The sequence below is a fragment of the Mchenga conophoros genome, linkage group LG10 (genome assembly GCF_057382185.1).
Source record: "Mchenga conophoros isolate Kocher_MC1m ecotype Shallow Benthic linkage group LG10, M_conophoros_male_GT1.1, whole genome shotgun sequence".
In the NCBI taxonomy this organism is placed as follows: Eukaryota; Metazoa; Chordata; class Actinopteri; order Cichliformes; family Cichlidae; genus Mchenga; species Mchenga conophoros.
In genome coordinates this window covers 12,103,408-12,125,394 of record NC_140535.1, presented here as the reverse complement: position 1 = coordinate 12,125,394, position 21,987 = coordinate 12,103,408, and the positions used below count along the sequence as shown (strand labels likewise).

General features: G+C 41.5%; 2 protein-coding genes across 2 annotated transcripts in view; both read left to right on the top strand.

The window, feature by feature from the left end:
• The first annotated feature begins 516 nt into the window (after positions 1-516).
• akap10 (A kinase (PRKA) anchor protein 10) lies at positions 517-16,598 on the top strand. Its single transcript, XM_085288588.1, has 15 exons — positions 517-759; positions 3,459-3,506; positions 4,444-4,623; positions 7,820-8,311; positions 9,822-9,920; positions 10,459-10,543; positions 10,697-10,820; positions 11,156-11,292; positions 13,178-13,322; positions 13,673-13,840; positions 14,078-14,187; positions 14,589-14,671; positions 15,108-15,160; positions 15,309-15,401; positions 15,490-16,598. Exons 1-15 carry the CDS (start codon positions 738-740, stop codon positions 15,493-15,495), a joined length of 1,845 nt encoding a protein of 614 aa, XP_085144714.1. The 5' UTR covers positions 517-737; the 3' UTR covers positions 15,496-16,598.
• Positions 16,599-18,130: 1,532 nt separating this feature from the next.
• The window catches only part of lhfpl7 (LHFPL tetraspan subfamily member 7), a 125,863-nt gene continuing 122,006 nt past the window's right edge, over positions 18,131-21,987 (top strand). The window contains exon 1 of the mRNA XM_085288587.1: positions 18,131-18,880. Coding sequence (XP_085144713.1) covers positions 18,527-18,880 — 354 coding nt within the window. The 5' untranslated portion in view covers positions 18,131-18,526. The remainder of the gene's footprint in view (positions 18,881-21,987) is intronic.

Here is a 21,987-nt window from a genome sequence, read left to right as displayed (position 1 = left end):
TCAACGTGTGTTCGAAGATGCTCTTCTGCATACCTCGATTGTAACAAGACAGTTAAATCACCTTTCTTCCCTATTCTCATGTTCTGTTGGAACTTCAGCAACCATGTCTTTGTGTCTGAATGAATTACATTGCTACCGTCTGATTGGGTGATAGTAGAACTTTGAGGCTTTCTAAATGTTTCCCCCTAGTATTTGGGGAAACCTTTTGGAAGGAACGTTTAAGAAATTTTCCCTAAAGGCTGTTTAAAGGTTCTTGTACAGCTACGTGTATAGCCAACAGGCATACAGGCTTTTAATATTATCTGTTTCACTGTGGGCATACCATGTTTCCAATATAATAATTAAATTAATTTGTTTTTATATTTCTTTTATTTAAAAAAAATTGAATACTTCTATTAAAATGTAAAAACCAAATCACTTATCAAAGGTGACTTTTATAGCTTTAATATTCTTCACGTTCAAAGAGCGCCCTCTGCTGACCAACGCAGGCGGTACACCATTTCCCACAATGCTGCTGCCGCACCAGCCCGGAAGTGAGACGTTTATTGACAATATGGCTGCCGAACTGGGTTTCGGATTTGCAGAAATATTTTAATTGACAGCGGTAGCCGTGGCTGCAACAATAACCCGTTTCCAGCTCAGGAGTGTACGCGACAGTTGCATTTGAATGAAGACAACCGCGAATCCACGGGATGGTGTCAGTGAGCTGAGGAAACGTCCAGAGTGTGAATCCCGTCATGTCGTTTTTCAAGAGGAAAGGTGAGGAAAAAGCTCCCGCTGAAGGCTGCAACGTCGACGGTAGCTAGCGCCGCGGAGAGGGGTGCCCGATAATATGTGACTGATGAGGTTGTCGGTGCATAAATTAGCCGTGTAAACTGAGGCGTTTGAGGGAATACGTTTCCTCCTTTGCCGCTGCTCCTTACTGCTTTTACATGATTAGCTTAGCGCTGGCCTCACTGCCCCCCCACCCCCCTTCCTGATTTATCTAACTTCATGTTAGCCGGGGTGGCATTGAATCCACCACAGAAACCTGCCACAAGTCTACATCAACGCCTTCCTGTATGCAGACATAATTCAGGGCTTCCAGAGCATCAAAGGAACACTGTTATCTGCTCCAAAGCAACGCTTGTGTCGAAATGTTCAATAGCAGCTAGCTAGCTCTGTTGAGGTATTTTCATACATACTTAACAAGCAAGATATGTCAGAAATATTACCGGTGACAGGTTGTGTCTCAGTCAGAGCTGTTAATTATCAAAAGGACACACGTTTCCTGTAACACATTTGGCTGTAGAGAACCTGGAGTTGGCTAATGCTAATTTTCAGTCACTATTGAGTAGAACCTAGATGGGCTGGGCCTGCGTTTTTCTATATTTTTTTTGAACACAACGTGACAGTGAATTTCAGTTCAAAGCCCCACAGTTCAACCTCTTTTGTGGTCATTGTGAAGGCTGGAGTCACACTGACAGGCGTCTTTTGTGTCTGATCTGCATCCTTTTTTTAAAGTGGGTGGGCAAAATGTCAGATTCGCCACCACCTACAAATGAGCCCTTCTCTGAAACCCTGTCAACCAAACTGAAAATTATAACATTAAGGGGGATAGAGTAGGTGTAGCAAATACATTTGGAAAAGTAAGAAAGGACTTTATTTTTCTGCTGCACCATCCTACAACAGGTGACAACAGGTTTGTCTGACGCTTTTGATAGAAATCACACAATAAGAAAAAATATATAAAGGCCAGAGAGGCCATTAATAATGGAGTCAATAGAGCTCCCGTCTCATTTCCTTGGGAAGCCACCATAATAACTTCACTGCTGAAACTAGCCTGCGGTTTGGTATCCCCTAAAGATTAGTGGTTTTTCCTGGTGGCAGTGACAGTGACTAAAACAGCTGACACAGCAGATCACCAAAATGAGGAAATATAGACTTCACTTATCCATACCCAGAATGCTGCTCAGGATTGACAGGAAGTGAATTTGTTCCCTGTTAGGAGGAAGAATTTCAATGCCAAAAAAAGAGGAAGTGAAAGTTTTACTATTAAATTTGAATGCAATTTTCCACTAAGTCCCAGGCACTCTGTTCATACATTATTGTACGTTTTCTTTGTAGTTATTAAAGGTTTATTATTTTATGTAACTAGTTTTTCTTAATAGTAGCATCCATTTCACCAACCTGTCATTGTCCTGTAATAACATTTACATTAACATTACGTAAAAGCATTACTTCACTGTAGTTATTTGCATCATTGTGTTTTAGTCCAGTTGTGTAAAAATGACTGGGGTCCAGGCTTTTTAAAAACCATGTCGCTTCTCTGTGGCAGACAGCCTGTCGGTCTCAGCCAACATTGACTCTTGGTTGATACACACACACTCAGATATGGCTCCATCCCAAATGTCTCACATAAAGAGCATCTTCAGCTCCATTTGTTCAGGCCTCCCGGTCCATTTTGTCATGTCACTGCTTGAAACGGTCGCTTGGCCCAACCAAACTGCTTCATCCGGAGATATGAGTGTAGGGTCACTCTGATGAATGGTTGCCACTATGTCTGCCAGCATGCACTCATTCCCCTGCAGGGTGCACACATCATTCTTTTTGGTTAATTTGACAGCTGCAGGGCTTTGGAATGGCTTCACATATCTGCTGTATTATATGCACTGTGTATTTTTCCGGGACAATCAGTAAATCTTGGTGACCTTCAGGTGTAAACTAGCATACAGTCATTTGAAGGAAAACCAGAACTGATAGACCAAGGTCACAAATTGTAGGACTCTAGTATAAAAGCCCTGACTGTCTGCACGCTGTAAAGCAGTGATTCTCAAACTGCGGTCATAGAGGCCGTGGATGACCATGGAATAATCTGAAGTTGAATGAGCTTAATTCATGTGGGGAAAGTAAGCAAAAAGATTGCTGATGATGCTCTTTGGAGCTTTTTAAAAAAATAATTAATAATTGATTTAGAACTGTGGGGTCTGTCCTACAAACTCTTTATCTTTGGAAGTGGAAGATGCTGGGAAAAGTTTGCGAATGACTGTGGTATATAAAGCAGGATGGACATTGTTTTCACATTTTAGAACCCAGTTTCGAGGTTTAACCCACATCTGTCAGCAGCAGTGTGGCCAGGTGGAGGAAAGCATATGTAAGGGCTAATTAACTATTAACACAGACTAACTCCACACAGTGTGAAACGACATTGCCATGATAACGACTAACAATGTTGTTTTTTTTTTGCCTTTTCAGTAGTTTTCAGTTCTGCAGATATCATTAAGCAGCCTTTCTTAGAAGTCTGTATTAGAGTTCAACAAGTGTTACAGAATCGTTGTTGTGGGAAACGCATCCCCACCACACGACATCAACCCCTCAGTGAAATCTCATGTATTGATTCTTCACCCTCCCCGTATTATGATTCAGAACACTGCTTGCTTCTCCATTTCCAACCACTGCTCTCATCTTTCTCCCCACAGCCAAAAGCAAAGAACCTGAGAAAGGGACAGACGCTAAAGTCAATAGAGGTGAGTTCCTCTTTACTCTTGTGAGGTTATGGAAGGTTTGGTAGTTGTTGAAATGACACAGCTGTGTTTGGTGGCAATATAAGCACAAATATCCAGTGGTGTTGTTGTTTTGTTTGTTTTTTTAAATGTTTTTTGTGTTTTTTGATGCGCTTGTGTACCCTCGCCCACTTTGAGCTGACTTGGAAAAAAGTGCATCTCTGATTGCTCCGCCAGCAACATTACAGGATGGTCTTGAAATGTATAACAGGATTACGTTTCCTCAAAGAAGGGCTTAGACTGTATTTAAAAGTTTGAAATGAATTCGCAGATCCAAAGCAACAGCAGCAGTTGGGAAGCTTGAGCTTAATTAAACGTGAAAAGCAAATCATTTACTTTGGCTTCATCCACTTCAAGCCACTTAAATTTTGTAATTACATTTCTAGAAATTATTATAACCTCTAGATGGCAAGTAGAGACAAACATGTGATGTGAATGCAAATAAATGGTTGCATTTATTATGTAATTGTAAGCCTTTTTCCTTCCTCTGGCTTTCCCTTATTCTTGAGGTTTGGCTGTGGAAAAACTGTTCTTATGTGGTGTTAAAAAGGTCTTAAATGATCACAGCTGAAAGATTCATAACTCTTTCCTTTGGTTTTTCTCTATCTTTAATCAGTGCTGGTTAAACTGTCTCGCGGACAGAAGCTGTAGCCTCTAGCTGCTAACAAAGCTCACAGCGCACAGTGAAACAAACACTGAGCAGTCTGTCTTCTCAAGCATCTGCCACAGCCTGAGGCTTTGTGTACACTATGAGCTTTTCCAGAAACTCTCACTAAAAGGACCCTTTCTTACAAATCACACTGTTGTCACACATTCAGGCCACTCAGAACATCAATGCTATTATATTCTTTTTCTTCTTTTAACTAAATTCTGTTTTCTCTCTTTCATCTTGTGCTCACAGCTCCAACCAGCCCTCAATCTCCAGGACTGAGGAACCACCATGCCATCCAGGAAGCTGCTGGGCCGAGCCACGTGGCCATCAGCGCCATCTCGGCCAACATGGACTCCTTTGCCCGCGGTCGCACCGCCATCCTCAAGAAGCAGCCGAGCCACATGGAAGCGGCGCACTTTGGAGATCTCGGTACAGAAGCTGCACTCATGAGCTTTTGCATCGTTTCCAATGATTGCAGAAAAACACCCAGAATAATATTTAGCTATAAAATGTTGTAGATTCAGAATCACAGAGACAGAATTTATTTTGGGTTTCTTTGAGTTTGATCCAGATGCAGGTTTGTTGTCCCTCTTTGGTTACAGTTATTAATATGTGTATATATAAGGATTCATTTATTTAGTCTGTGACCTTTGCGACAGTTTGAGTTATAACATGCTGCACACTTTGAAGGACCTCTCTGCTGTTCTGTACTTACTTGAATGCAATTTGGTTAAACCGGAGTTTTCCTCAGAAATGAATGCAAAAGGAAACAAGCATTAAGACTGACTTTGTTAACTTGCTCAGAAATTGTTTCCTTATCCCAGAGTTCAAAGTGAAGTTTCCTGGTTATATCGAGTTTCATACATAAAGAAACTTTTCTTAGTCATATATTACAAATAAAAGCAGACACGATCTCTCATTTAGGTGCTGAAACTGGAGATATGAAGCCTTTGTCTTTGAAAAGTAATTATACATTATTAAAGATAATTAATGTGTTGTTATTTGATAGATTAATTAACTGGTTCACAAAGGGTTCACATTGGATGTACTGAAACCAATACAGAAAAGCTCTGACAATCAAGAAAAACACTGCATAGAAAATAAATACAGTTTTTTAATAGGCTGTCAAAATTCAAAGGTAATTACAGCTGTCGTAAGCTCCTGTTTCTGGTGTTACAGCGATAGTACGCCTCTTGCGTCACTACAAGAGCAGAAACATCCTATTGTCTTATGCAAGTGGCAGTATTCCCTCATTAATCCTGTGAGCCACTCACTGGGCTACATGTATCAGGTATCGCGAGCACCCAAACATTCCTGTCAGCGTAAGGTTGGCCTTATCTTCTCAGGCAGTGACGTGAGGGCGAAAAATACTCTATAATTAGATTCTGTGTACGCTCCCCGGATGTCATGATATGGAGCGGTGAGCATTCACTGTAGTGACAGGAACTGTACGAGCAGGTGGGGCGTGCCGGACGGAGGTGGAGGAACCTGTGCTGCAGCTTAGACGACAAATTCTCAAAGAGACTTGCTGGGCAGTGGTGATTTCTGGTCTGTGGTTTCAACAGACTGGAGAAGAAAAGGAAGGAAGCATTAATGAGGGTGCGTCTAGGAGGCAGAGAGGCGCAGTTTCACAGTTGGATTGAGGGTTTGTGGCTTCTGAAGGCAGGGGCCATGAGGTTTTTTTTGTTTTGTTTTCTTTGCTAGTGTTTAAAATATAAAACAGGTACCACTATGACTGAAATTCAAAGTCATTCTAACAGACATTGAATTACTGTGAAAAGGTTGCAAATGAAACAGGAGCCTTTGATTATCCCGCCGTAGATGCCGGACTAGTTGCTGTGATTTCTAACAGCTTTCAGTGTTAAGGTGGCCGTGACTGTGTGATCTTTAAGAATCTAAAGAGGCTGACGAAAAGCACCACACACTGCGTGACACATCTTGAAGCACCATCTTGTTTTCAAAGAGCAAACTTAACACTGCCAAACTTCAGCCCACGCTTCAGACTAACTACAGCTGATGTGATGTGATACAAAATCCCGCAAGACAGTCGGGTGTCTAGTCAGGATGGATAATAGAGCACTCAGTTTGCTTAAACAGTCTCCCTTTGAAGCATTATTTAGCCAGATTACATCGACAGTCACTTCAGTTGCACATTAATGCAAATAACTAATGAGCTGGTCAGATGGGGTGCATTTAGGCATATAGACAACTGGCTGAAGTTCAAACTGAGCACCACAATGGGAAAGAAAGTTGAATTGAAGACTTTGAACGTGGCTTGTGATTTTTGGCAGGCTGATGTGAAGATTTTGAGAAACTGCTGATCTGCTGGGATTTTTCCAAACAACCATCTCAAGGGTCAAAAAAAGAGTTGATATCCAGAGAGCAGCAGTTCTCTGGGTAAAATGCCTTGTTTATGTCAGAGGACAGTGGAGAATGGCCTGACTGCTTTGAGATGACAGTAACTCAAATAACCACTTGTTACAACTGAGGTATGCGGAAGAGTGTCTCTGAGCAGATAAGCTAGAGTAGCTGAAGATCACGCTGGGTGCTACTTTCATCAGCTAAGAACAGGAAACTGAGGCTACGATTCACAGAGGCTCACCAAAGTTGGACAAAGGAAGATTGGAAAAACATAGCCTGGCCTGATTAGTCTCGGTTTCTGCTGATGCATTCAATTGGTAGGGTCACACAGTATGGTGTAAACAGCATTAAAGCGTGGATCTATCCTTTCATCAATGGGGCCAGCTGGTGGTAGTGTAATTGTGTGGGAGATTTTTGTTTCATGGTGACCTTTGAGATGTGGTGGAATGGAAAATTCACATCTAGGATGTGTAGTTGGCAGCATCTGTGTGATTCTATCATGTTGATATGGACCAAAATCTCTGAGTAATGTTTCCAGAATACCTGTAGACTCAGATTGGAGTTTGGAGCATGGTGGGATTGTACAGTCAAAGGTTGCTGTGGATGCCCCTGTAGTTGCTGACCACTTAATCCACGCATGACTGAAAGTATGGACAGGACACACAGATGTGTGCCTGTGACGCACGGTTGTGAAAATTTTGTCTGTGTTAAATCATCTGTTGCATAGTCTAGGACCAACTCCAGACAGAGAATGAGCTGGAAATTCACAAACCTTCAAAACAAATATCCAGGAGTTAGAATTCCCATCACGGCGCCCTTCAGCCAGGACCAAATGTTCAGAGAGAGCTGAACACAGAAAATCCTCTTTTTATCTTTCATTTCATGTTGCAGCTCCCATCAATATAGTGTGCACGTTACCTTTGAAGGTTGATGCTGTAAATAAGAATGTAGCCCACAGTCTGTTATTAAACTTGAGCACTTGAGTGAGTAATGTGTGTTCAAAGACAGTGTAAATCTCATTGTCATTTAAACGGAAGTGTTTAACAATGGATGGAATTTCTGCTGTTGTGAGTCTTTAAAAGCAGGCATTAAAGTGTATGCTGTGTAAATAGCATAAAGTAAATATCAGTGATTAAGATTTAATTTGTAGTATAAAGATGACGTAAGTTTTATCATTAATGAATGCACCTAAGTTGCCTGTTAATAAATGTGTTGTTGCTAAAATTTTACAGTTGAATCAATGAATTATGCTCTGATGTTCCAGGTCACTCCAGTGTGAACTATCAGCCCCAGGAGACGCGCTCTCGCATGTCCAAGACGGTTGAGCAGGCCCTTCAGGACAATGTCGCGATACCGCACTTCATGCATTTCATGGAACTACGAGGTGCAGACCACCTGGTTCGGTTCTGGCTGGAGGCTGAGAGGTTCCGCTCCACCAGCTGGTCACGTGTTAGAGCGCATAGTCTAAACTCTGTCAAACACAGCTCCTTGGCCGAGCCGGTCCCCGCGTCTCCAGACGGTTCAGAGCTCTCAGAACTCACCCAGAAAAAGCCCAATGTCCTTGCACGGCACAGTAACAGCGAAGGCTCTACAGTTCAGACTCAGCAGCGGGACTCATCCAGCACAGAAGCAGGCGCGAGACCCAGTACGCCTCGAACAGCAACACCCAGCAGGCAGCCACCCTCCAGGTCGGGGACCCCCCTAAAGGTGCAGTCAAGCAGCACCCTGCGCGACCTCTCTGACACACTCATGAAAAGTGAGTCGCCTTTAAACACCTTTTTATCTTTACATTTGTTGTCTTGTTTACAGGTTTTTAACTTTCTTTGTGGATTCTATATTTTGACAGGGGAAATTATTTATTATTTTGATGGCCAACCAATCACTTTTCAGTATACTGAGAAATCTTCGTAAATGGCAGCTTTCCTATTTGTCTAAGATTGAAGACCTTAATGTGGATTTGTCAGATCTGTCCAGTACATTTCCTGATGCCGCCCCTCCCTGAGCCTGGTTCTGCTGGAGGTTTCTTCCTGTTAAAGGGAGATTTTTCCTTCCCACTGTTACCAAGTCCTTGCTCAGAGGAGGTCATTTAATTGTTGGGATTTTCTTTGTATTATTGTAGAATCTTTACTTTGCAATGTAAAGGGCCTTAAAGCAACTGCTGTTGGGATTTGACACTATATAAATAAAACTGAATTGTATCCTTTGATGCTGTGGCAAAATTGGTACATCAGTAAACTGAAAATGCTACAGTGACCTGTAATGGAAGTGGACACCGAACTGTGTCAGGAGAATGGGGTTGGCGCATTGTGCAAACTTGTCCTTTCTCACGTGTAGCTTATGGCAGGAGAAAATTCAGAAACTTCAGAGACATTCTCAGTTCTGTGAATACTCACTTTGGTTTAGGCTAGGGTGCTGCACACAGGACATCCACTCACTTTCCATGATGTCAACAAACCGTTATCTGCTCTGATCTCACACGCACCGTCTCAGACATCACACAAACTTTGTAGAAGGAGCTGACAGCTTTAAGACTGGTTACTGTCCTTGTGTGTTCTTGCATTCAGTTCTTTGATTCATGTCAAAGATGGTACAGGGCTGCAGTGGATGAAAATGGCTTTACATTAGAGCACTGATTTCCAAGGTGTTGGCTGGGACCCCCTAGTGGGTCTTGAAGTTATTGCAGGTGGGCCATCATAGATACTTTACAATTTGAAAACTTGTATTTTAGTTTAGAATTAGCATAAATAATTAGGTTACTTTATTTAAAACTAATAAGTTTTGAAATTAACACAATTTCACAAAGAAGAAAACATGTTATCTTGGTATTGTGTTTTCACATTTTCAGTCTTGCTTAAATTTGTAAATGGTGCCATTAGGCATTTTTCTGAAGAGCTCGGGATGAAACAGCAGGTCTGTGTGAGGTCACATTGGTCACCACATTAAAGGTTTGAGTGGCATTCTTAAGCATGTCATCTCGTCCTCTTCGTCCGCACTGGTTTAATGACATTGTGTGAGCATGATTAGTGCCCTCAGCTGTTTATTTTCATGACCCAGCTTGTGAAAATTTCATAAAAGCAGTGGGTGGAATTGTACACTTGGTTTTTACCATGACGGAACGAGACCAGCAGCCTGAAACAATTTCACTGTGTGCACAGGCAAAGACATGTGGGCATTAGATTGATGCATTAATTGGTAATTCAGACTGACCACCTGGAGGAAGAGCTTTACTTGAGCATCAGTTGAGAGATAATTTGTGTGTTTTGCAGGTATAGAAAAAGATGCTGTTACTATCTTCACCAAGTACATCTCTCCAGATGCTGTGAGGCCCATCCCCATCACAGAACAGATCAGAAATGACATAGTTGGTAAGACCACAGATGTTGTCTCTCTATTTTTAATACAGCACATTATGGTCCATCTGTTCAAAAAGTGTGTGTGTGTTTGTGTGTGCATGTGCGCGCAAGTGTCCTCACAAACAGCTTCTTCCTCTGGGCCATTCGGACTGTATGTTCTGTCCACTATGCCCCCACACCCCACCCCTGCCCATCCACTTCACTAATCTGAGCCATGGTCTGAGTAACCCCCATCACTCAGGCCACTCGCATACAGACTCGACTCAGACCAAGTCTTTTCTTTGCACTACTTCCAAGCACTTTGCAACTTGTTCTCCAGTGTGTGCCTTTCTCTTGATTTGTATCAGTCTCTCTTTATGGTACATATTTCTCCTATTTGCTATTTATTCATGCTGTCTACCATTTACTCCTGCACAGTTGGTGTGGAGCATCCACAATTTCGTTGTACATGTACAATGACAATAAAGGGTTATTCTATTCTGCAGTAAGTCTTCTATTTTAAATGTGATCCTGGTGTGTGACAATATCCGCTCTCTTCTGTTTTGTGTAGCTAAGATTTGTGGAGAAGATGGCATGGTGGACCCAAACTGCTTTGTCATTGCACAGTCGGTAGCCTTCGCTATCTTGGAGCAACAGTGAGTTTCTGTCCATTCATTTCCAAGAGCAGTTAATATTCGCAGCACGTTTTGACGTTAAGATTAAAGCCCGCCCCGTGCCCCGTGTCGTTTCGCCATCCTGTCTTCCACATTGCTGCACTATTCACCTCCCACCTGCTTTCTGATTTCCAGGCACTTTAGCGAATTCCTGCGGAGCCATCATTTCTGTAAATACCAGATTGAAGTGTTGACTAGTGGCTCTGTGTTCTTGGCTGACATCTTGTTCTGTGAGTCAGCTCTTTTCTACTTCTCTGAGGTGAGTGGTGCTACTGGTTCCTCAAACATGATTTATTTGTACCTGATCATTACACATTTCCACACTGTTTCAGTTAGAAGAATGACAGTTTTCTAGCTATAACACACAGAGTCTGTGCCTCCTCTTTGCTCTGTACACCTTTCCATACAGACAGGAAACTAAACTGAAGACAGTAAACACAAGAAACCCGTAGATGCTCCTGTTACAGTGTCACTGATATGATACAAAACTCCATCCACAAAGAAAGAGTAAACATTTAACAAAAGATGTCCTGTCAGCATATACACAGTGAGGTTCACTAGAATTTTCTCTCTTCTTTGTTTTCCTTCTCATAGTTCATGGAAAAGGAAGAAGCAATGAATGTACTGCAGTTCTGGTTGGCGGCAGACAACTTCCAGAACCAGCTAGCAGCTAAAAAGGGCCAATATGATGGCCAGGAGGCTCAAAATGATGCCATGATTCTCTACGACAAGTAGGTCCTCTGTCTGTGGTTGTAAGATGTTATTGTGTCTGATTTAACCAGTTACTTTTTCTAAAAGTGTGGAGATTGACTTTATTGTTGGAAGTTGCTGTCATGTTGAGGTCATTCTTTCTTTTGAGTTTGAGAATATAATTGTAGGAGGAAAGTAATCTAAGACTCTTTCAGTGTTTTCTTTTGTTAAAAGGTTGCTCCTCTTTGTTTCCTTCGTCATTCATTTTCAGTCCAGATTTCACCTAAATCTATCAAGTTATCATCAAATATGAGTTTTAAGAGTAGTGTGCGCTCAGTAACGGTGTTTCATTGAAGACCTTCATTCCTGGTGTGATTAAATCGGTGTGTTTTTATCTTTGGGTACATTATTTGGTGATCAGTGACAGTGAATCAGCAGCAGTGTGTCTGCACACGGTCAGGTTGAAGGAGGGTTCAGCTGTACTTGTGTCTTTGTCTGACTAGTCTGGAGTACACTCTGCCTGCTAGCCTTGTAAGCCTAAAATTATAAAACTAGTATTTGAAGCTTATTAAATTATTTCTGTTTTGTTATTTTAAAGTGAAGTCTTTGGACCATTTTCTATTTACATATGTGAGAGGAAGCTTTACATCTAGTGGAGCTGCTGCTGACAGTAGGTGGGGCAAGTTGTGGGAGCATGCAAATGCCATTACAAAACAAATTTTAGTAGTCAAACAAACATTTAACTTATTTCAAGACCAAACATATTCAGATTTTCCGATTTGGGTATGTTTGTACTGAGATCCTGAGCTTTAAAATTGAAAGTTTACAGAAAAGTTTGCTGATGGTAGTTAAACTGTGATATGCAAACGGCAGTAATGTCTCCACGCAATGTTTCAGACACGGTTGATGTCACGTTAGTTTGGAACTGACTCAATGTAAAAGTTCAGTAAATGAGAATGTTATATAGGCTAGCAACTAATCTTTTCCACTTGTTGCCAAAAAAAAGGCCACAGTGATGACAAACGGCAATTTGATTTGGATATTTCGCCAATGGGATCGGCTGTATTGTCCAATTCAGCAACTTGCTAGCACACACATTCTCTTGGACATGTAGTGGTTTCAGAGTTCACCAGTGGCGTATTTTATTTAGCAGAACAAAATCTCGGAAGCTCATATTTATCTTTGACCTAATTTCAGGCATCTTCACAAAAACAAACCACATATAAATAGTCCTAAATTCAAAAATCCTAACACATTTCCAGGTATTACGATTCGTTCCTGCAACACGGTTCTCATAAAACTAACACAGGCAGTTGTCAGACAACCTAACATATTGACCTAAGATTACAGACCTAGACTTTGGTTTAACTGGAATTGTGGGGCATAAGGAAGAGGCTGACATCATCTGTTGAAATACGAAAAAATTAATTATTGAAGATCTTTGTCTTTCTTAGACTTTATGTACTGCACTCTACTTGGCATTTATGAAGATTAGTCTGTCAGCCATGAAGAATTGAGATGTTTTAATGTGTTGGTTGATATTCAGTGGAGGCTTTCCACCAGGCTCACAGTAAGTTAAACTGTACAGATAGTTTGTTTCTCTTAGTTAAGGATGAGAAGGTAAAAGTCCAGTAATTCATCTATAGTGAGATGACAGTAGTGGAATCTTGCACTTTCCTCCTCTTAGCTTCAACTTTGTTATATTTGCTGGGAGCTATTTTGCTTGAATTGTAATTATTTTTCTTCATAAATGTCACCTTTTTGCACACTAATTAGTTTACAGCGTCACGCTAAATCATCTGCGCTTTATAGAGTAAGATTTAAAAGTCTTGAGGTTTTGTCTGAATTGTTCAGTTTTGATTAATATCTTAAAAAAATGGCGCCCTTTTCTGAAGCTCTTTGCATATTCTTCTATTATCCCTTCAGGTATTTCTCACTCCAGGCTACCAACCCTCTGGGCTTCGGTGACTCTGTGCGGATGGAGATAGAGTCAAATATCTGCAGAGAGGGAGGGCCACTGCCTGACTGTTTCACCACTCCACTCAGACAGGCTTGGACAACCATGGAGAAGGTCAGATCATCTGATAGAAAAACACGACAAGGTCTCGGTGTTTAGGTTTTCTCCTAAGGATAAAGGGATGATGAAAATGAAACACTAGAAGAGAAGCATGTGAAGGCCTTATTTAATTAGGTTTGTGAATTGAATAGGATCCTCCATAAAGGTTTTTTTGTTGCAAGTCACTGACAAATCGTCCCATTACACCACTGATAAATGCTTCTGGTTTTGGTTAATGAAAGGAAAGCTGAAAACTGTTGTTAGAACATAAAGGTCAGAAGGGAATCTCTGTAACTTGTGCCCAGAAATATATCAGAAAGCTCATTAATTTCTCCCAGAGTTCACCCTGCTTTGCATTCGTTCAGGTCTACATGCCAGGTTTCCTGTCCAGCAACCTTTACTACAAATACCTGAGTGACCTCATCAATTCAGTGCGGGCCGATGAGTTTGTGAATGTCAGCACTCCAGGTCAGGGCGGACCGATGGACAACGACCGCTCAAGTTCAAATGTCAGCGAGAGTTCTCACACTCAGGTGACCCACACCTTCAGCCCCTGCAGGGATGTCTGCAGACATTTAGACCTGTCCCGCCTCATTACACGGATAATAAAGATATTTTTATTAATGTCAAATGTTCATGACCATTCATGTCATTTAGTCTTACACAACAAAACAATGTAGGGATGGAGATATAACGATGCCAAATAACATTTTATATAAGTGCTATCTGTAATGCTGCTAAAAATGCTGTTCATGGTCTGTTCACTGCAGCAAAGTGCCAGAAAGGCAGCAATCAAAATCCTTAAAAACTTTGACGAGGCGATAACGGTGGACGTTGCCAGCCTGGACCCTGAGACCCTGTACCAGCGGCCGTACGCTGGGTGAGTGTTTGTGCCTCTATCCAGTGACAGAAAATGTTAATCTTTTCAAAGATTAACTGTTGCTTGATTCATGGTTTTGTGTTTCCTTGCTGTTACCTTCGCTTTTCTCTCCTTTTATGTTCCTTTGATTGCTGTTTGGATTTAGTGCTTGTACGTGTTTTGTTGTTATTGACTCCGTCGTAGGGTTTTATGAGCGTGCTTTGAAAAATCATGTGCAGAAATAAATCAAGAGAATGATCTTATTGAAAGACAGAAGTTTAGTCTGGGAGATTTGCTTTTATCCCCTTGCTGAAATTACAGTTGTTGAAGGGCTTACGCACACCCTCACACCAGTGCTGGGATGGTGTGTGTTTGTGTGCGGATGTGCCTGAGGCTCCGTTTTGTCCTGTTTGTCTTCTCAGAAGGATGACATTTGGGAAAGTGAATGAGCTGGGCCAGTTTATCAGGGAGGCAGAGCCAGAGCCGGATGTGAAGAAATCCAAAGGTATGATACGGTCACACTTCTCTCACCCTACACTCTGTCATATTTTTATCTGCTTTCTCCTTGCCATGAAAGTCATGAATATAAATCTCATCTTCTTCCTATAGCGCATAGTGCTCTGAAATATTTAGCAACTTTTCCCTTATTATAGATTATAAAAAAACAAAACAAAAACAGCTTCACTACTTTCCGGGTCCAGCGGGATAAAAATCTTAGCTTATTAGCGTGCCGTCTATAGGATTAGAACAGGGTATGACAAACTGACTTCTTACTGATTAAATATTATTCATGTGTTAATGAAGGAACTGGAGATTAATTACTTAATGACTTAACTTTGATAATCCTTCTAAAATGCTAAGATTAGCCTTCAGTTTTTAGCCATGTTAATGATTTCTGCTTAGCAATGAAGTCATCTTGTCTTCTCACTCCTCTCACTTAGGTTCCATATTTTCTCAAGCCATGAAGAAATGGGTCCAAGGCACCTCGGATGAGGTGAGATTGCACTATGCTGAGTTATCATAAATGATTAAATAGCTCGAAGCCCATAGCAGTGCTTTCTCAGTGGTGTGTATAAAACGTCACATTATACCAGTCCATTAAAGAATATAAATAGAATGCATTGTGTGCACTGTGACCAAAGGCCCAGGAGGAGATGGCGTGGCAGATTGCCAAGATGATTGTCAACGACGTTGTTCACCAGTCAAACCACGACAGCCCCGGCAAGGCCACCAAGGTACGCAACCACACTCAGCAGTCTCATTCCTGCGTGCATGTGGGATAACTGCAGGTTCTCTTAAGTGTCTTTTTCTGTCTGTCTGCAGTTATGACCCCACTGAGGAGCCAAAGGACTGTCACTCCCTACAGATTCTGGCCAAGCCAGTGATAAACAGTACACAGAGTTCACACTGCAATGAACTGCATTACTCTGAGAAAGAACAAGGCATTTTATCACTTCTCCAACCACCAGGTGTGCATGTGTGCGTGTGTGTGTGTTCGTGTAGCTGAGAGCTTGGATGAGTGATTGTTCACACTTGGGCTAATAGAAAACTTGAAGTACATCATTGTTCCACTCTTCCTGCTCCATAACACTATAAAGGTACACGTGTTGAGAGTAAAGCAAAGTGCATCAGACTGGAGGAAGGAAACTTTTGGCATTACCAGGAGAAGCTGCAGCATGTCAGTCAACACTCTCACTTTTGTCTTATCTCGGACCTGCGGAGGATGCAACAATAGCAACGTTTTGTTCACTACTTGATGACACACCTCCCCACGCTTTTTATAACCATTCCTTGTTTTTACATGAACTTCTGTCTTTTGGTCAGCCGCTTAAAGGGTTGTTGGTTTGGAACGTTGTACAGTTTTTGCATACGCTTCCATGAGGCTGCCCAGAGAGGCATTGCCAGCTGTTTACTGGTGTTAGCTGATGTAGCTTTACTTGTTTGGTACTGTACAACATCTGGAAATGTTACAGTGAAGAAGAGTGGATTCAGTTCTTGGACTTGTGGACCTTCTGTATAAATATCCTGGCACCTTTACAGCGCATAGAAGAAAATACTCCCAGTTTTGTTGGAAAACTCCAAAATTCCTCGTCCTAAATGTTCTGTGTATAAATATCTATTTAGATTTCTGGTTTACCCCAAATATTAATGTTAATTTTTTATGGTGATTGCTGATTTTTTTTTTCTTTTTTTTTTTGTTGTTGTTTTTTTTTTTTATATGTCACTGAAACAGACTTCAGTGATGAGCGGACTGTTTAACTGGATGGTGAAATAAATGATTTTTTTAAAAAGTTTTTTTTGAGCCTTACCAAGATGTGGATAAGAACCAGAACAGACTCTTGGTACTATGTACCACTAATGACATCTATGTGTACTTAATCTATAATATATTTAAATTGTGTTTGATTTAAATACATATATTATGAAACTTTGTCTGTCTGTCAATTATTTTTTCTTCCGCTGACATAATTTGACTACATTAATGTTAAAATGTGGGAAAAGATAGCCAATCCTTGTGCCAACACCCATAGACAGTTATCACCTCTGACCAGGTGGGGGCAATGTTGAATATGCTGTTATGTTTAGGGTAAAACTAGAAACAAGGTGATGTATTTTTTTCTTCCTCTATTAGGAGGCATTCTGATTTTTATTATAACATGTCCAGGAAAATGCAACAATTAAAAACTATAAACTACAGCTGAAGGGGCTCAAAAAATAGCCTGTTAGTGCAGCATTTCATATCTTTAATTCATTTTAGTAGTGGATCTTATTGGTGGTTAATCACATAGAGTTAAGTCGAAGATAAAAATCAGCGTGAAACAGGCTCTCATGTTGTCTGGGGAAATAAACTTTACAGATGCTTCCTGGCCAGTCCACGGCACGGTCTGCAGGCGGTTTAAGAAGATCTTGTGGAATGAAAACTTGCACGTGCAGAGGCAACGCCCACCTCAAATACACAAAACCCCCTCCCCTCCTCAGCTCTGACCGGTAGGGGGGTTGTTATGGTAACTGAGGGACAGAGTCCTGTTACCTTGCGTCAAGAAGTAACTACAATGACCACCTTCAGACTATATGAATGCTCAGGGTCAGTTTGACGGGAAATAAAATGTGCCTGAGACCGAAAATATTTCATAATATTATAATTTTGTGTGGTGCACAGAAAATAAAGTACAAGGCGCATTTTATTCAGCTACCTGCAGACAGACGGCTTTTAGGCAAGTTAAGGAAACAAAAGCATCGGAAATGAAGCGCTCTCCCTTCAAAATAAAATCAGTATTAAGCTATCAGTCTGAAACTTGGCATCATTTGGCGTCGTGTTCCTAAAATTAGCACAAGGACATGTACATTTTATACCTATTTAGGTCGTGCTATTTTCTGTCAAAATTTATCATTTCATAAAAGCTCTGGAAAATGCGTCCATTTGTATATGACGCATAGTAATTTTGTCTCCTCTGTTGCACTCTAAAAAATATATGAGACTAATGAGATAATTATATGGTGTTTGACGTACGATGTTTTGTACCCTTCTATAAAGTTTGGATATTTATAAAATACACATAAATGAATAAATAAATAATGTAACCACACATTTTCACATGTAATCCCTGCTTAATGTCCAAAAACACTACATTTTCCAACTAATATAGCATACCTTAAGATACCATCCTTTGGGGTACCTTTTTTCAACAGGCTCTGTGTAAGTCATTCACCATAGTGAATAATTAAATGTTTAAATATCGTGTAGCGCCCTTTTAGTTTGAACTGTTTAAAATAATTTATTGCTTTACAATAAATACAATTATTAATTCATTACAGAATAAAATCTGTACGACCGCCTCAAACTTTGTCGCCTCTTTTCTAAGCATGACTTTGAAAGTCTTAACCGGAAGTCTCCCTATTAACCTGCGGTAGCTCGACGCCGTTCACGCGGACTCGTCCTGAAAAGTCCGGAGCTTCCCGTGTTGAGGCGCAGGGAGTATCGGAGGAGAGCGGCGGCTGCAGCAAATGTCTGGTCTCTGAGTTGGTGAAGTCCTCCACCTGCACTGCTATGACAGCTGCGCATCCAGTGTTGGGTGTGCCAAACATCTCCAGAGTCAGATTTGAGCTTTGTACCAGCATAAGTGTGGGCGCGGATGACTTGACTTTATTGTATAACCATCACTCACCACAATTCTCTTAGTGTGTTTTTTTCTTTTCTTTTCTTTTTCCCCCAGACCAGATGTTTTGGGGAGTCTCACAGCTGCTGTTGCGGATGCCCAGTGACTGTAATTATTTTTTAGTTTTAGTTTTTGCTGATGTAGTGCTGGTCAGGAGGCTGAGGCTGAAGTTGAAGTGCCGCTCTTGAAGGCGTGAGCTCCAAATGCATTCGCTCCTGGGCCGGGAGAAGAAAGAAGAAGAAGCAGGGTTTGGGATTGATCTGACTCTGTCTCCGGGCTTTCTGCCCCAAGCTGCTACCATGTTCAGCTGTGTGGGCTGCTTCTGGGTGCTCCTGTCCTCCGTTCTGGTCGCCGTCTGCAGTTTCAGCTTCATATCCCCTGCTTGGATTGTTAAGGATCAGCTAAGGAGCAACCAGCATCACCACCAGCACAACAACAAGGACTCCGTGAGCTTCGGCTTGCTGTGGCACTGCTCGGAGTCTCTGGATCACATGTACCGGTGCTACACCTTCGGGGGACTAGGCAAATTTGCAGAGATCCCCTCCAGCTCCTGGCAGGTAGTTACCTATACACACCCATGACCGTCACATGTGGATGGATGAGAGCATGAGGGGCATCAAGTGGGTAGGGCAAGATATGGCACTGAATGGAAGAAGCAGCCAAGAATAAATGCGAATATACAGACCTATTACCAAGCAGCAAAGCAAGAGGATTACATCTGTTTGATTATCTAAGATTCAGGAAAAGTGCTTCAGATTTTAGACAACAAGATTTGAATCAAAAATTGGTCTTACAGAAACTAGTTTTTGTTTTGAACATACTGGTTTACATTCCTTGTTGTAACATATCATTTCCTGCTTTCAAAAAAGGTCACTTCATATTTTAGCAATTTTGTCAGATGAACAAAGGTGTAGTGACTCCAAAAGGCACTTGTGCCACTGTAAACTGAACAATACTATAAGACTAAGATGCTCCTGACTCAGTCCTCACAAAAAAGCCCACATTTGGGATGATGCTGTGCTTTTCAGTGAGGAGGACGATGCATCATACAGAGCAGCATCTGCAGCACAGCATGCCAGACACACATCAAAGCTGTGAAAGTGGCACCAGGTTGGCAGGCTGCTCACTCATCAGGGCTCCCCACTAGCAGGAATTTCAATTTTGTCTCACTTCATAAAATTGAACCTGGTATAGCAACTGTGAAAGTGGACCACATGTATGATGCTAAAGCTGTGCAACTCTGTGCACCATCAATAACAACCCTGCAGACTAAACAACCCTACTTTGTGATACTTTGCAATGTGCAAATGTGACTCTTTTCATTACTGGACACACCCATTTTATTACACACATCCACTTTACTGGACAACACAGACACATAGCCAGTGTACCGAAAGAAATCCACTTTACTGCATGTCACACCCACTTTACTACACACGCTCACTAGAGCTATTTTACTGCAGTGACAACTGTACTATATAACACGTCCACTTTACTAAACACACATCCAATTTAATAAACGAGCAATCACTTTACTGCACAACAGGTCAACTTTACTATGCACACTGACTTTACAGTGGGCGATCGTGGCTCAAGAGTTGGGAGTTCGCCTTGTAATCGGAAGGTTGCCGGTTCGAGCCCCGGCTTGGACAGTCTCGGTCGTTGTGTCCTTGGGCAAGACACCTCACCCGTTGCCTACTGGTGGTGGTCAGAGGGCCCGGTGGCGCCAGTGTCCGGCAGCCTCGCCTCTGTCAGTGTGCCCCAGGGTGGCTGTGGCTACAATGTAGCTTGCCATCACCAGTGTGTGAATGTGTGCGTGAATGGGTGGATGACTGGATATGTAAAGCGCTTTGGGGTCCTTAGGGACTAGTAAAGCGCTATATAAATACAGGCCATTTACCATTTACAAGACACACAGCTATTTCACTGGAAGAAATCGACTTCACTGTGTGTGTGTGCATAAGACAACCACTCTACTATATGGCACACATACTTTACTAAATACAAATCCAATTTAATAAACAAACATCCACTTCGCCACTTTACTGTATAACATATCCATTTTACTACACATATAGCCAATTTAATACAAAAAGTCTGCTTTACTGTATGACACACCCACTTTACCATATGACAAATGTACCTTTCCACACACATATCTACTTTACTTCACATACACCCACTTTACTGCATGGCTCCCACTTTACTGCGCAAACTTTACTATACACAACCAATTAAATACACAAACATCCACTTTTCCGCATGACACACCCACTTTACTGTACAACATATCCTGAACACACACATCCATTTTAATGCAAGACACACCCACTCTAGACATATCCCCATTTTACTGCAAGAAATCCACTTTACTGCATGACGCACCAACTCAACTGTATCGCACACCTACATCGCCTCACGCACACATCCAATTTAATACACAAATATCTACTTTACTGCATGACACATCCACTCTACCTTATGACAGATACTCTTTGCATCCACTTTACTGCACACACATTCACTTTACAACACAGCTCTTTCCTTCGGCATTGTTCCAACAAAATAACTGGTTATTATTGTTCTGTTTTTGGCTGGATTGCAACAGTGTGACTGACTGACTGAGTGATACATCATCGAGGGGGCTGAGTGTTAACCCTTGTCCATAAATCCATTTGGTTGCACATCACTTCAACTGTTGGTCACTAGTGGATATCCAGTTGTCAAGTACCCCTCTAACATATTTAGTCCGCCTTTATATGGCAGTCAGTGATTTTCCCTACTTCCACTCCAGTCACTTCATTAACTTTACTAAAAAATGAGATCGGTTTAAAATCTGTACACTACCTTGTTACTTACCAATGGTTACTTTCCCTGTCTTGTCTACAAGTCAATTCATTTTATTGACATGTCATGTTGCCCTCTAGCTGCCACATTGCAGTCAGTGAGACTCTTCCTTTTCTTTGTAGATTCCCCTGGAGAGTTTCCCCACTGGCCATTGGTCTTTTACAATACGTCAGAGCAAACAGTGGATTTGATTTTAGCAGACCTCTGTCAATGGTGCACATGTGAAGCATTTATTTCTATAAATTGTAGCTTGATGAAGTTCTGCATGTGAAAGTCTTGCACATGCTTCACCATACACCAACACAAGAATATACTCAGCCTGTACTGGGGCAATATATTTTTAAAGAAAATATATGTGCTCGCTATAGCAAAAACAATTGGCCTGTAATAGTCTTGTATCTGGGATGCAAGTTGTGGTATAATATCATTACTTTCTGGAGGGATCCTGTTTGTACCCCCTCCTCTCTTAGCCCTGCACCTTCCTACTGAAAACTACAGTATACCAGCCACCTCTGGAGTTATGATTTATTTATGAAGGGGAATTAGCATTTGAAAGGGAGATATTAATAAGTGCTGCCTGTGATTCTAGCTCATCTGCAAAGGAGAGTAGAGTCTAATGTCTTGTTTTTTTTTCATGGGGAAGCATAGGTGTGAACGGCAAAGACTGGAATCACTCATTGGGATCTCTGTATGTATGTTTCATTACATTTATACTGAGATGTGTCCCTAGATGAATTAAAGTGTGGTAAACTGCATTTAAGGCTCATTTGGCTAAAATCAGCAGCAATTTAGCCAGTTAGCCAGTTGCCACTGCTTT

Coding starts and splice junctions, on each gene's coding strand:
- akap10 (XM_085288588.1), top strand. CDS start 738: ATGTCGTTTTTCAAGAGGAAAG. Junction 3,507..4,443: donor AGACGCTAAAGTCAATAGAG/GTGAGTTCCTCT, acceptor TTGTGCTCACAG/CTCCAACCAGCCCTCAATCT. Junction 9,921..10,458: donor GATCAGAAATGACATAGTTG/GTAAGACCACAG, acceptor TGTTTTGTGTAG/CTAAGATTTGTGGAGAAGAT.